At 30.9% G+C, this 15,801-nt stretch overlaps 2 protein-coding genes and 1 long non-coding RNA gene across 3 annotated transcripts in view; 1 reads left to right on the forward strand and 2 right to left on the reverse strand.

The window, feature by feature from the left end:
* LOC132914553 (midasin) overlaps positions 1-12,573 on the reverse strand; it is a 137,612-nt gene extending 125,039 nt beyond the window's left edge. The window contains exons 1-15 of the mRNA XM_060973752.1: positions 12,125-12,573; positions 11,528-11,754; positions 10,732-10,971; positions 9,502-10,526; positions 7,962-9,376; positions 7,521-7,788; positions 7,242-7,423; positions 6,949-7,135; positions 6,226-6,870; positions 5,689-6,130; positions 5,190-5,553; positions 4,620-4,937; positions 4,132-4,431; positions 3,733-3,957; positions 3,434-3,562 (exon numbers count right to left, since the gene is read on the reverse strand). Coding sequence (XP_060829735.1) covers positions 3,434-3,562; positions 3,733-3,957; positions 4,132-4,431; positions 4,620-4,937; positions 5,190-5,553; positions 5,689-6,130; positions 6,226-6,870; positions 6,949-7,135; positions 7,242-7,423; positions 7,521-7,788; positions 7,962-9,376; positions 9,502-10,526; positions 10,732-10,971; positions 11,528-11,754; positions 12,125-12,205 — 6,048 coding nt within the window. The 5' untranslated portion in view covers positions 12,206-12,573. The remainder of the gene's footprint in view (positions 1-3,433; positions 3,563-3,732; positions 3,958-4,131; positions 4,432-4,619; positions 4,938-5,189; positions 5,554-5,688; positions 6,131-6,225; positions 6,871-6,948; positions 7,136-7,241; positions 7,424-7,520; positions 7,789-7,961; positions 9,377-9,501; positions 10,527-10,731; positions 10,972-11,527; positions 11,755-12,124) is intronic.
* Positions 1,610-3,119, forward strand: LOC132914578 (uncharacterized). The gene is made up of 2 exons (XR_009659620.1): positions 1,610-1,712; positions 1,968-3,119. It is a non-coding gene; the product is annotated as an uncharacterized LOC132914578 (long non-coding RNA).
* Positions 12,574-13,331: 758 nt separating the features above from the next.
* LOC132914804 (uncharacterized) lies at positions 13,332-13,721 on the reverse strand. Its single transcript, XM_060974213.1, has one exon. It carries the CDS (start codon positions 13,719-13,721, stop codon positions 13,332-13,334), a length of 390 nt encoding a protein of 129 aa, XP_060830196.1.
* Between the last annotated feature and the right edge of the window lie 2,080 nt (positions 13,722-15,801).

Genomic DNA, 15,801 nt, shown 5'->3' on the forward strand with positions numbered 1-15,801 from the left:
GTCAATACCACCTAGTGACAACATCCGGAATCACTTAGTTGCCAACCCAATATTTGGTTCACGACCTCGCGTAACATGTCCGAGAATTTTGTAGAGATTTGTATTATATTTAATTTTATATCAATTGTACTGTAATTGAATTTTATAGAAATATTATGGTCGACGTTTTCTCCATTTTTTAACGTTGCCAAACGTATATTTCTTACTTCTAATAAACAGTTGAAACAAAACCAACTGTATTTCCCCTCATTTGCTGTATTATTCATACCAGGAGCAACTAAATCTTTGGTAACTGACGCTGATCGAAGTTATTAACGACGATCGATCGACGAAAATTTAAACAAATCTTCATCCAATCGTTGCAAATTCTAATTTGAAAAAAAAAAAAGAATAAATCTTGGAATAGAACAAGCCACATATTTCTCGGTACAATTAACAGTTGATAAGCGTGTAAAATACCTTTTCGATCGAAATTTTCCAAAGTACTCAAAATATACAAAACTTTAAAAGCATACGAAAATCAGCAACATCGGTTCATCGTAAAAAAATTAGAAAAATCAACGATCAATTTCTACGATACAAAAATCACGAAAGCTTCTCATTCTGCACGGATAATTTCCGTAGACGATTTTAGGAATTTGCATAAATTGTATCGCAAGAACCACCTAACCTCCTAGAAATAAATAAATCGTTGAAATATCTACGAATTGCGATAACGAATATGATAATATTTCATTAGTATTATATTCGATTATTATTATATTTGTAATTATTATTTTATAAATTTTATATATTATATATAATAAATTATTTATAATTTAGCAATATTTACGTGGCCAACTGCTGCTTCTTACGATGTAAACTGCGAAAAATCAGCGTCATTCGGAACGTAATTCTAGCAATTGCGCGTCATCGCGTTGAATATTTCGATAATGGATCGAACGTAATACAGAATTCATAATATAATTACCACGCAACGCTGAGAATCTGTGCATTCGATCTATAAATGCAAACTGCGATAACTAGAACGTTTATCGGTCGAAATCCTCGAATATAAACTCCATCTGCCTTGCGATAGAGTCTTCGCATTTCGTATACACAACAGTGTCGATGCTAACAAGAGAAAGAGGGAAGAGAATTGCACAACTTGTGACAGTTGTAGACCTCTGGCGGGATAATTTCTTACCTAACTATAGCAATAGATCGAGAAATTGTGGCTTGCAGATTATATCACGCGAGTAGAACAATTACAGAAAGGAACTGGTTCCGGCGAGAACAGTTTGCAATTTCGATCGAAATCTTCAGCCGCTCTTTCGTTTGTGGTAGAGAAAGAAGAAAAGAAATAAAAGTGAAAGTGACAACCGTAGTATTTGTTGGGAAAGTTCGTAGGATGAAAATTTCTTTATTATCCGCTCTATTTCTCTATTTCCATAATTCGTCACGTGGTTCGTGCTTTAGAGAGAAATTTTCCTTTCTTTCTTTTTTTTTCGTCGATGCTGTCGATCGATAAGTGTGGAAGAAAATTTAAAAGCGAGAAACGCTGGAAATACGCGAGCTGAAGCGTAATCCAGCAACATTCGAGAGATGAAAGAAATAAAGTCCGGAAAATCCCTGAAACAATGTCAATTTCTCTGGAAAGACTTTCGTAGGGGAAGGCGGAGTAAACTTACGAACATTACTCGTAAAGTACGTCTTTTAAACATTATTAGAACGTGAGTGTTAGCCAGAACGACGATAGCGTTAAGGATAATTAGTTTAAGTTGATGGATAAACGGTGCCTGGCAGATCGATAGATATTACGCGAAGATCGTGCAAAAATATTGATTGCGATATTTGTATCGTTGATTATACAACAATTATTTGCGTTTATAATATTATAATATCACAACATCGATGTTACTAAGCGTGTAAATAAAGATAGATTATCTTTGACAATGGTAATATTTTTTAATCTTCCTCCATTTTAGAAACTTCACAAAGGCTGTGATGGTATTGGTAGAACAAAATAATTGTTTAAAAATAATTATTTCATTGATATGTGATGTTACTTGCGCTAGTTACACACGTTACTTTGATATTTCCTTGGATTTAAATAGAAGAGGCCCGAGTGGCAATGAGCAACGGGAAAAGTTGCCCGAAGCGAGACTAAAAGCTAGAAGCACTTCAAGTCGTCAGGTACAGAGGTTATATTCCAGCTTCTGTGAAAGAAATCTCATTGATCCTTTGGTGGCGTGCGATTATCTGGCCTCTCGAGTCTGACAATGGTGCTCGTCCATCAACTTATAACAGTAAAGACTCCCTCTGGGGCGTTTAATTTCAGTTCTTCAAGAATAACATTGGTTATACGACGAATAGAAAGGAAATAGTACGCCAGATACAGAACCAATGAAAGAATAGAAGAACTGAGATGAAACGACTAAGCAAACGGTACAAGCGAATCGAGTAGGACGTTAACGATGATAAGAAGATAAACGATAAAGGAAATAAAGAAACAGAGTAAACAAATATTCTCAATGCGATTGTAATAAATTTGAACGCGCAAGCAAATTAATTCAAAAAATTCAAACATGCCGTTTGAATATTTATTAGAGGATGTAACGTGAAATGGATTGTAAATTAAATTAAATTCTTCCACGACTATATTATACTCCGTCATTCGTAAAATCGTGTTGAAAAATCGATTTCTACGAAAAAGTCGCAATTTCAGTTTTGACTCAAAGGGAAAAGTTCCATTACACTACTGTGGACGAATCGATGCACCCATAAAAAAATCCTGTCAGCGGAGAACGGAACTCATTAAACCATGCAATTTTCCCTTTTTTGTTTTTTCCTTATTTTTATTCGGAACGGAGCTAGGATCGCTCTGTACATAAACGAATTTAGAATATTTCGGCCAGATCTCTACTACTTCTACTTAAGCAAGATTGTTGCAACAAATTTATAAGGAAGAAACTTACTTGATTTAATTAAAAATTTCAATGTTATCGCTTGATACATTTCCCCTCCTTGTACGTAGTAAATGTATAGTTTTGTCTTTTTTAAAAATGATATAGTTTGAATAAAGTTTATGTCACATTAATTGTAAAATTATTAGGCAATAAAAAGCAATGAAACCTGAATATGATATATTACCAGTTACATTCTATGTCATAAATTTACTTCATGATCGCGCATGAAGTAATGTAAATGTCGAGAGGCCATTTATTTTAATTATCTTGTCTACCAGAGCTGAATTTACTGAATATTAGTTTATTAGTTATACAGTATTTCTATTTAACATCTATGCTGGAAGCAATGTTGCTACTCTTCCTAACGTTACTAATTAAATTTCAAAATATTTTCTCATACCGTATTCGCATAGTTACGATTAATCGACAGAATTTTGTCGAGATGCATTAAACGTGCAATCAAAAACTTTTATAAAATAACTTACTTGTTCGAAGCCGCCTAAAATTTCCGTAGTATCCATTGCAGAATTGACGACGATCGATTTCAGCTTCCGTCCGGCCAGGTTTGCAAGAAGATGTACGAGACTGGTCTTTCCGGTTCCAGATCCACCGATCTGTTACAGAATTGATACATATATTAGTTAACAAAATGGTATATAATTAATATTTGTAGCATTACTTAATTATATAAGTTGTATAAGAATTATTTAAAAGAGCAGATAAAACGCAAATAATTACTCAACAGTTTGTTCGTGGAAGTTAAACCAGTTTGCAAACTACTTACGAGAATAGCCATCCAATTCATGTTAACACATTGCGCAAGTCCCTTGAGGACAGCTTTCTGCTCCCTCAAGAGTAACAAATCATCGTTTTCGTACACTGCAGAATCGCTGCGATCCAATATTTCGTCTCCCAAAAAGACCTTTTCTCTCGTCAAGTGAACTAAGTACTCTGGATCTGGTAAAGGCCAATCATTTTGTAAGAAAATCTTATTGTATATCTCGATCACCTGTAATGAAAAAACATTTAAAAGTTAGACAGAAGTTTATTTCATCATATATTGTAAGAAATATATTGTAGGATTGTAAAGACATGAAATTTAATTACATAGCAAATAATATTCTCGTGAATTAAAATTATTGATATTATAAATATTAAAAACATTACGTTATATATGTCTTACATTTTTTTTATCTTCATTTGTCCTCATTCTATCAACGTAAATCAGTTGAGCGCCATTTCCGGGATTGAAAATCTTTTTTGAACTCTTTTTGAAAGCTGCCATGGTTATTTCACACCACCTAGTGACATCTCTAAGGTTCATTTCCCAAGGTGATCCCGAATGGCCCCAAGTAGTTCCAACTTGAGAGCTCAGTTCTTCGTTAAACTGAATCATCTTATGGAGTAAATCTTTTGGTAGCTCCGGAAATTGAACATTTAAAATGAATTTTAGATCCCTCTGTTCCAGAGCATCCACAAAAACCTAAAACAGCAAAAGAAACAAAATCATGAACCGACATATCTGATAACTCTACCTTTAATGATCAAGAAAAGATGGATCATTGTATTTTTATACGACTTTTTCCTAATATTATTTATTATCATCCCCTTATTATAGCAATATATGTGTTCTTCTATTACTCTTTTGTTTTTAATATAAAAAGAACTTACTTGTGTGAAACGGTTCAAGAATGACTTTGGAAGCCCCCTTCTAGCTCCACCTTGACGAAGAGGATTTTGACAACCAAATAATCGAGTTCCTGGCTTTACGATAAAAGACATTCCTAATTCCGGGATGTAAACTTCACCACGATGATCGAGACAGGCGTTTAATCCTTCGAGAACCGACTGGGATGCAAGATTCAATTCATCCAGAAGAATCCAATTCCCATTTTTTAGAGCTCTTAAGAAAGGACCATCCCTCCATGAGAATTCACCAGGCTTCCCTCCTTCCACTGGTAAATCCGCACCAAATAAATCCGAAATATCCTACGTAATATTTAAAAATTTTATAATAATAAGTTTTAACATTTTGGTTCAATTGAATTCTTTTCTTTTTTTTACAAAGGACTCATAAAAGACATTTTAAGTCTTATAAAATAAATGCAATACGTTAAAACTGATAATACTATAGAATTGCAAACTTAATATTACAGTATATAAAAGTAGCAAATCATCTTATTTCATTTAGTTGAATTACTTAATAAATTATATAATAAAGAAAGAAGAAGGGATAGTTACCGTTTGATCGCTTAAATTTAATCTAAGAAGACGATGTCCAGATGCTCTGGCAAGTGCAGAAACTAAACTAGTTTTGCCAACTCCTGGACTACCTTCCAATAGAATTGGTTTCTTTAATTGCAAAGCACGTAAAACTTTCAAAGTATTCATTTTTGTTGTTGGGCTTGCAAAAGCAAATCCTACGTTGCTTGGAATTTGTACATTTCCCTTCTTAATATAAAATGAATGTACTCCAAATTTATCCTCATAATTGTTGACATCAAATTCTTCATTGTTTAATATTAATTCAGATTTTAATATACTCTGTATTTGCTGTTTAATAAATTTCAATGCAGAATCCTTAAAATTTTTCAACTTCTTTGAACTAAAATAATTTGAAATATTTCGGTAAAAAACTAATCAATATAATTATAATTAACTAATATATAATATGATTCATTAAAATAGAATTTGATTAAAATTTTATAAAAAACAATTGATAACAATTCATAGCACTTACTTTTCTGCTGCAGTTAAACCAGATCCAAGCCCATCGATATAGCTTAAAGCTGCACCATGGAAAAAAGCATCCCCTATTCCTAAATCTTCACAAGAATTAATAAAATTCACCCATGTAAGGATATCTCTGACACTAACAACAAGCTTTTTTCCTATTTCTGTAGTTTGTATCCACTTTATGAATCCTATTACTGCTGCAGGAACCGTTTCCTTGTATTCTTTACGTAGATTGTGTACCATAATACACTTGAGATCGTCCAATGAAACACAACCTTCGCACCAAATTTCCGTGAACCTATTCCTAAGAGCTGGTGAAAGTTCTTTTTTGCCATAATCACCACCAGGATTCATTGTACCAACGAAAATGAAATTTTCATGTGCAGTAACTGTTGCATTTTCTTCAGTTGACGGCTTTTCAGCAATTAAAAGTTTACGTTCAGGTTCTAGAAAAAATTAATTAATTTTAATATTATTTAAATAAAACAATCTTAATTAAATACCTGTTATGTGATTAAAAATAATTAAGATAATAAATTACCTAGAAGAGAGTTTAGTCTTTCAAGTACGCTATCGTCCGCCAAAGAGATTTCATCTACTAAAAAGAAGCCTCCATCTTTCATGGATTTCACTAAAGGACCATCAACCCATTCGAACAATTTCTGATTTTCTCTATGTTCTCTAACTGGACGAAGACTTCCAAGAAAATCAGAAGCTTCTGTATGCATATGGCAGTTGACAATACTAAGTTCTTGTTGCCTAATTATAGACAATAGTTGACAAACTGTAGTTTTCCCACCTCCTGTTTCACCAATTAAAAGAACTGGTTCTTTAAAATCACAGGCTTTCGAGAGAAGTACTGCCATTTTGCGCATTTGATATGTCCAGACTACATGTTCAAATCCTGGAATCTTCTTTGACAAAAGAGATTCCAAGATTGGCTTAGTCACAGTAGAAGTTTTTTCAGAGAGTGTAAATAGAGCATCTGGACTAACATCTCTTTTTAAATGTTTCTTTAGCACTTCTATGATTTCTAAACATTCTTCTGAATGACGAACTTTTGAAGAGAGAACCAAATATCCTTCGTCCGCTAAATGTTGACTCCAATCATACAAAGTGCCTACAATATCGGGTGCCAGGTGATATCTTTCAGCCCAGCGAAACAAATCTCTAAGGGTTATGAACCCTACAAAAAATAGGAAAATTACCTTCTTAAATGACAAAAATATTTACTAATAAATAATGCGTTAAGATAATAATATACCTTTTTTTCCTGCAAAAGTTGCAGTACCCTTTCTTCGTACTTGAAGTTCTGTCATTACATTGATTACTTGCTTGCAATATGTTTCTGGCATCTTACACCTTTTATGTAGAATTATTTGGAGCTCTTCAGGTGGAATTTCATCAAAATGTAACTCGACAAATCGATTTCTAAATGCACGTGATAACACCTAGTAACAAATAGGAATAAAAAATCACATGAAATACTATTAAAAAATTATTTGTTATAGACCAATAAATTTATATAAAATGGATTATTTGTTTATAAAATATTACCTTTCTTCCACCATATAAACCTGGAGGATTTTGCGTAGCAAAAAGCATGAAATTATCATGTGCTTTTACAATTTGTTGAGTTTCAGGAATAAACAACTCTCTATTATCATCAAGAACTCTATTCAAAGCTTCTAAAACATCGCTAGGTGCTAAATTTAACTCGTCCAAAATTATCCAATATCCTGAAGAATATTAAATTATTTTAAAGGTATAAAAATAGATAATTGAAACATGTAATAACATAATAAAAAGGATAATCAAAAATTAAATTCATCATACCTTTCCGCATAGCGTCTACTAGAATACCCTCTTTAAAAACTAACTTCCCTGAAGAATCAGCTACATAGGTACCAACGTATTCCTGCAGATCTGTGTGTTCGTGATTATTAATTCGTACACAGGTATGTCCAGAAGCCTTCGCTAAGTATGTTATCAAACTAGTCTTTCCTACTGAAGTATCCCCTTGCAGTAATACAGGCATTTTACCAATAGATACTACTCGCACTAAGTCTTTCAAATTTTGCTTCACTGTTTCTGTGAGGATATACTAAAATCAAAGAAAATATAAGTTTTATTTATTTTACCTTTATCTTACTTTGCCTACAAGATCTGTTTTTTTATATATATATATATATATTTAACACACTGCTTAATTTTTATAGCAATGAAAGTTAAAAATTGCCTACTAGTAAAATTCTCTTTAAAAGAATACAAACTTACATTTTCTGGAATTTGTGGCTCAAGATCACCTTTAGAGATCCAATAGCCCTCAAAGCATATAAAACTCTCAGCATGACCACGTGGTCTTGGAATTGGAGTTCCAATAACAGCACTGGCAGCTTTTTCTCCTAAGATAGCCTTTACAATCATTCTTTGTACTATTGGGTAAGATTTACTATCTAACTGTGTTAAAAAACTTAAACAAAATGCTTCATATAGGGATCTCATTATATTTCCACAAGGATTATGTGCAGACACACTTAGAGCACGACATAGTGTTCTCAAACTGTAATGTGGCTTATGCCCAATTCCATCAAGAAGACTGGTTTCTGCTTCTTTCCTGACACTTAAGTAAAATTTGACAATATTTTCAATTTTTTCTGGTGACAGATTTAAGTCATTCAGATATGAACTACTTAGAAGTTGTAAATCTGATTTTTCTGTGAGTTCATCAACAAAGAATTCTGTAAATCTATTTCTCAGACCCATGGGAAGATCTTTTTTCCCAACATCTGTTGCAGGATTCATACAAGCAAAAATTGCAAAATCTTTGTGCCTTTTAATTGGTTCTTTGTCTCCACGCTCTAACAAAGATAGAGATCCGCAAGATCCTTCTAATAAACCAGAAAGACATTCTAATGTTTCTGCAGTAGCTAAATTTATCTCATCTAACAAAACCCAGTCTCCATTTTTCAATGCTTTGATTAGACTACCCTCTACAAATGAAAATGCTAAAGAAAACTGACTCTGCACCTGAGACTGAAGTTTTTCTAATTTCTCTGCTAGCTTCTCCCATTTCTTTAAAACTTTTACCTCATTTTGATTTTTTGTAGACGTCTTTAGTCTTTTCAAAGCAGCACTAGTGCTATGAATCATTAAAGTAATCAACACCTTCCACTTTCTTCTTTCAAAGCAGTGCCCAATATGATTCAAATATTTTAAATTTGGTTGAATTGCAAAATAAGATCGAAACAAAATCTCGAATTCTTCGCGAATTGGAAGAATCAAAAGTTTAAGATCTACCGGTTTGTAGCCACCAAGTAGATCTGTACTTTCACTCTGTTGGTTCATATTTATTACTATCAACTTATGGCCTGTTATTTGCGCAAGGTATTGTACGCAACTTGTTTTCCCTGTGCCAGTTTCTCCAACTAGAAGAACTGGCTCTTTCTGTACAATACAACTAGCTATTCTTTCCAAAAGACATACAGATGGTCTTGTATAAGAAAAATTGGAACTTTTAGACTCTATTTTAACTCTATCAGCTTTTTTTATCTCTAACTTTGCTCTACCAACAATAAGACATTCTTTGTGGAGATTTACAGATGGCTTATGTACTTGAGAAAAAAATTCTGCTTTTGTTTTTACAATACCTAATTTGTGTGCCACAGCTATTGCCAAATTTAAACGTTGTACTGAAATAAAAAGATAACAACATGATTCATCACTTATGAAATTTCTTTACAAGAACATTTAATTGCAGTATTATAAAAAATCATTCAACAATAATAGATATTTTTATAAAGTATATTTTACATACCAGGATTAGGCACAGAGCAGCAAAAGACATCTAAAGCATCTTGAAAGATCTTCAGTCCTGAAGCAGGTGAGGATACATCAAAATCAACTATAGCTCTAAAGCACCACTTAATCAAATCCCTGGTAGAAATTTGTCTAGTATTCCTTACACTATTCACAATGTCATCTTCATGGTTTCCAACAGAAAACAATAAAAACACATCAACCATTTTTACAGCTGCTGTATGCAATATTGGAAATAAGGTTTGGACAATTGTAACGAGTTCTTTCTTTGATAAGGACTCTATGTTAACACAAGACCACTGCTTTTGCATTGGCATTTGGAATGATTTTTGTGTTCCTCCAGAACTCAATCTTCTAGTAACAAACAACTGAAACCCACTTTTCACGTGTATCAAGTCTCTGTATCCAGGGACTGATAATGTTTTAGTTTCTATAAGTTGTCCAATAACACTAATAACATCTGTTGCAGCACAGTCAATATCTTCTAAAAGCAGCCATTTACCAGATGATACAGCTTCAGTCAATATTCCTGGTTGCCATAAAAATTCTCCAGGAATATCAGTACATCTGTACATTCCTAATAACATTTTCGAATCTGTTTGATCACCTAATTGCACTTTTGCAAATTTCTGTGCATCGTGACCAGTAGCTTGAGCTAAGAACTCTATTAATGCAGTCTTTCCAGAACCAACTGCACCTTGTAAACATACACATTTATTGGAAGAGACTGCTAAAGCTAAATTCCGTAAATTTTGTCGAGTAGACGGTACAGGAATTAGATTCAATTCATTTCTACTTGCAGATTTCTCAAATATTGGAAGTAAAATTCCTGCAATGGAAACTACAGAAGGTACATCAGGAATTCCGTCTATTTCTTTGGTATCTTCACATGTTATATTATCTCGATTAACTTCTTTACTTTGAACAAAGTACTCTTGATTGTTAGAAATAAAATCATTCACATGAGATAGATAGCAAGATTCTGACATTTCTAATACAATAGCAATACAATTCATTGCTACCCTGAAAGATAATTAAAAATTGTTCTTGTATATTTTGTTTTGACTTAAAACACTTTTTTATTTTACTTATTTAAAACGGAATTTTATCAAATTTATTCTCAAACAATTACTCTATTTAATAAAAATCATTGGATTAAAACCTTTTCCTATTAGTAATTTTATTTAAAATATTAAAAGGAGATATATTTTTTAATTTTATATCTTACCATCTAACACCTCCATCTTTATGAGTCAGATATTTATAAAATTCAGACCAATTCCACGCATATTTAAAGTGCATTGGTGCGCTACATAATATATCATAACAAGCAGTTACTAAATCATAATCAGATATTTTTGTGGCAGATATTACTCTTTGCTTATTGCGTCTCTTTAAAGGAGGACCATGATCAACTTCTATAAATTCAAATGGAGCTGGGTTTACATCAAAATAATGTAGAACAAATCTGTAATAAAACAATATTGATTTACAAATCATTTTCAAATTTTATATCATTTAAATATATACAAATTTATATACTACTAAACATAAACGACTATGCTTATATATTTCTTAAATAAGAGAAAGATTACTTGTATATGTCTGCACTAAATTAATAATACAACTAAGGAAACAACATAGAATACTGTGTTACAAAGACCTTTAATTTTTTCTAAATATACTTTACATTTATTACATATTTCATCAATTGATAATTCTAAATTTAAGTAATAAAAAAAGTATAATACATAGAGTATTATAAAAATATTGTTTGTATCCTTGTAGGATATTCTCCAACCTGAAACATTCAACCTAAAATGTTATGGAACATGGAAGAATTATAATGCTGAATAAAGTATTATTCAACCTAAAATATATTGCCTATAAGTAATAGAATATAATTTCATGATGATATTTTCACTATTAATAATCACATATTAGTGTAAAAAAAAAAATATATATATACACATACAAAATAACATAAAATATAAAGTATTCTATATAACATTAAAAATACATACACTAATATATCCCGATTCTTGGAAAGTAATTTGGCCAAAATAACTGAATTTAATTTATGAATCAAATCATCGTCATCAATGGAAATTGTATCCATAGAAATGCTCTTCATAATTAATGCTGGCAATAACTGTGGGAAACATTCTGCAACATCCTCTGTGGATTCTGGATTCATTACGAATTCACATAAAATATCTAAAATTTGATTGTGCTCATCCTCGTTTGGTTCCTACAATAAAATTACACAATGTTATGAAACAAGATTAATGAAATATATTTTGAAGAATATAACATTATTAAATAATGAAAAAGTAAGACACGTAGTATATTTTAATCAAAACTCAATTTAAAAATAAACAGTATGTGTTACAAATAAACGCAGTTTGAAGGTATATCATCCATTTATTATATATTAAAAATTAGATGAAAATATTACTAAAACTCATAATTACTAACAATAAACTACAAAAGAATGTGAAATTTATACAATAAGAAATAGTAATAGCAGGGAAAAATAACAACAGAAATATTGATAATTGTGAAGTTAACAAAAGAAAAGAGGATATTTAAAATATTCCGAAAAGATGTTTCTTACTTACTTTGTCAGTTATAAAACATGAAAGTTTCTGCACATACTTTTCGTCTCGTTTAATAAACATCGACAAACTTTGTGAAAACATGTTTGAAAAATCAAAAATCAAGTTACACGTGTAATGCCGGATAAATATTGTAATCAATACGTAAGTAACCACGTGCTTACGATTAGTAGCCAATGCTCGGATGTTCCTTTTTAAGGCGTACAATTCCTCGACTAATAACAAAAAAATTCCCTAGATTACTTGCGGTTAAAACTAAAAACTTACTTATCATAAGTTTGCTATCATTATGAAATGTAAGATTAAGAAATGTAGTTTAAATTTGAAGCTAAAAAATAATTGCAACGATTTTATTCGTAAATTACGCATTATTAATATAATTTGCTACAGGTAAAAATAATTTCATATAAGCAGACATTAAGAATTTCATGATTTATAAATTACCAATGAAAAATTAAATATTAAATTATAAAAAATTAAAAATTAAATATTAACTTTATTGTAAAAGAAGGAAAAATGTCTATCAAGTTGCTTCTTTAATAGAAATAAAAATAGTATCTTTATATATATAATGCTATGTTATAGGTGGTTTTGAGTATTATTTTGTCATAGTGCTTAAAATAAGTGCCATTATCATTATGTATTTGATATATGAGAAGTGGCAATTTTAATTAATTTAGTTTTTCTAATAAACTTGGTATATTTTGTTATAATATTATAATATAAATATTGTCATCATATATATGTAACATTGTTATAATGTAATTAATATTTTGAACACATAGATCATCTTCAGACTATATCGCAAGAATTATGCATAACTATTTGAAACAATTATATGGAACAATGATAACAGGTAATAATATGTAATCTTTTAACCACTTGCAATGAAATTGTTTTTATATATATATATATATATATATATAAATTAGCAATTTAGACGATGAAATTCAAATTAATTCTTTTATCATATGATAAAATGTAAAATCACTTTATTTGCAAGAATAAATATTTGTTTCTGTGAAGTTTTAAAACCACGCTTAGTACTTATTACGCAATTTAAAATTTAAGATACTTAAAATAAATAATACCTATTTTATACATAAATCAAGTTTAATACAAAATATACAAGCCTTAACTGTAAACACATGTTTTGGACAGTACAAAAGTTGTACTTTTAGAATGTCTCTGTACAACTTAATAATATAAATCAGAAAATCTCAGGATGTGAGTTAAATTCATCTCGTAACCTCCTCTCAATTGCAGGTAGAGATAGGTTATCAACCTGAACGTTAAAGCTGACATAAACAGCTATTGAAAGTTTCTTTGAAAGTCTCTTGGCAAGACTGGTTGAAAATTCATTGGCAATTGATCCCATAATCTTCGTTGTAAGTGGTTCCTTTTCGTATGGTGATTTAATTGCGAATGACAAATCATTCATGGCATTCTCATTATAATCACCTACCCACAGATAGAGGGAATTTTCCATTTTAATTACATGACATGAGATTGACAAGTCACCGACTTTTGTCACAAAATCATGAAACTTAACGTCACAATCGCTATTCGTTATTTCTTCTACTTCTAACTGATTTTCCATGTTTTAATTGTTGTTCAGCTCGTTTGTTTTTGGTTTCAGATCTGCTGACTACGAGTCTATTTACTCTACAGGCGAATCAGTGGAACTAACACAAAGTACAATTTTCAACCGATAGATAACGCTACCGTGTCCAAAATAGTGCATTTTACATTAAACGAATGTAATTAATTAATTAAGGAAATAATTAGAACAAAATATATACATATTTTCACACTGTATACATAAAAGACTTTTCCATAAGAGGGATATACTTTGAAGAATTTTCCCTGCTATAAAAAAGTTAGAATTAAAAGTTAAATTAATTAAATTTTACCAGCGATAACTACTCTAACAATTATATTTTACTCGTTAATTTATAGTTTAATTTGTCATTCTTTTTAGATATAAACACATACGTCTTTTTGCTACATGAAAAATTGAAAAATTAACAGGGTTTCAGAATTGAAATAAAAATAATACCTCATTTCTATAGCAGTTTATGCTCGGTATAATAAAAAAGTTAAAGATTATGATAATTACAACAACTACGCAAGAATTAATTCTAAAACTAGTTCTAAACTATGACTTTAAAATGTTTTCCTATATATTCGTACCATAAGACAGAAGACATAAGAGGTGAGTGTTTTAAAGTCACCCGTTATATCTAGCGAAGCTTATTGATATACCTGCAGCAGAATCACCTGCATGTGCAGTGAGCTGTATACCTAAGCCTCTAAACGGTCGCGGCGCGTATAATTTATGAATTATTATTTTGTACTATAATGTTGGCCCCACTGTACGCGCGGCTGTTTCAAGCCGCACCAATGGGGAGTCCCATCTTGTTGGAAACTGAGATAAAAAGCACCGCCATTGGCGTAATCTCTTCAAAAACCAGAAATTTAGAATAAATCTACTAAAACGATACATCTTTACCTTGAAATTGAATTTGTTTTCGTCAAATACGTACATTGTTTTAAACGTTATACGAATATTATAATTATTCTGATTTCCGGCATTTTCGTTTATTTTATTTAGTAGAAAATAATTGCCCTATTCTTTGTTTCAGTATCTTATCATAACATGGATATTTCTTCGTTTCTCAGTAAAAAGGAAGGATCTATGTTTGCGAAATAATTCTTATATTCAGCAGGATACGAAGTTCTGTTTAAATCCTCTACTATAATCATCCATCACGAACAATGCGATGTCCAATTAATTCTGAATTAATTAAACAGTCGCACGTTTCAACCGATATAACTAATTCACGATTTCAGTAATTGATTTTGAGTTTATTAATAACCTCGAGAATCGTGTTTAATTAGAAATGTATTATGTAAATTGAGTCAGCAGAAATAGTCTCTAATTTATTACGTATTTTACATGAAATAGACTCTACATTGTGTTATATAAATTGCATATAATTACGGTAATCTTATCTAATTATCCAAGATCCATAAAGTTGTTTATTCATTTCACGACGAAGGAACTAGGGAGAAGGAGACTGTAATACACAGCAGGAAAGAAAGGAAATTATTTGTATTCCCTTTTTTTTGTCATTTCTACGAGGTGATTTCAGATATAAAATTTGCACAAAATTCATATTCATATTATTTTTATATTATTAAAATTCATATTATTTTCCTTATAACAATAAATTCCATATTATGTTTTATTTCGAAGTAAGAAATCAATGATCATTAACACTTTGGATATTATGCTTTTAATACGAATGGTATTCGATTCTATTTATCGACGTAAGTTACAGGTAATTTAATTAATATTTTTGCCTTTATATCTTATACATGGCAGAATCAAAGTATTGATTTAAAAAGATATTCATGCTTGTTACGTCGTACAATTAATTTCCTTATTGCTCTTGTTAACTGGTAATTTTCGATGTTCCACGGTGTTTCCCTTTATTATTAGTAGACATAAAACGTTAGCGTCGATAGAACATAGAAGCTCAAAGCAAATAATTATCTACGTGGGATACATATAATTACATATATGTATTCTACTTTCTTTTTTATGGATACTTCCTTACTGCGTTTTTTTTACCTGCTAACTTTTTCCCATTGAAGATAGATGGTCTCCCGAACAT

This window comes from Bombus pascuorum, chromosome 15, assembly GCF_905332965.1.
Source record: "Bombus pascuorum chromosome 15, iyBomPasc1.1, whole genome shotgun sequence".
NCBI classification, from domain to species: Eukaryota; Metazoa; Arthropoda; class Insecta; order Hymenoptera; family Apidae; genus Bombus; species Bombus pascuorum.

Bases quoted from the DNA above. Each gene is read 5' to 3' on its own strand.
- LOC132914804 (XM_060974213.1), bottom strand. From the start codon at position 13,721: ATGGAAAATCAGTTAGAAGTAGAAGAAATAACGAATAGCGATTGTGAC.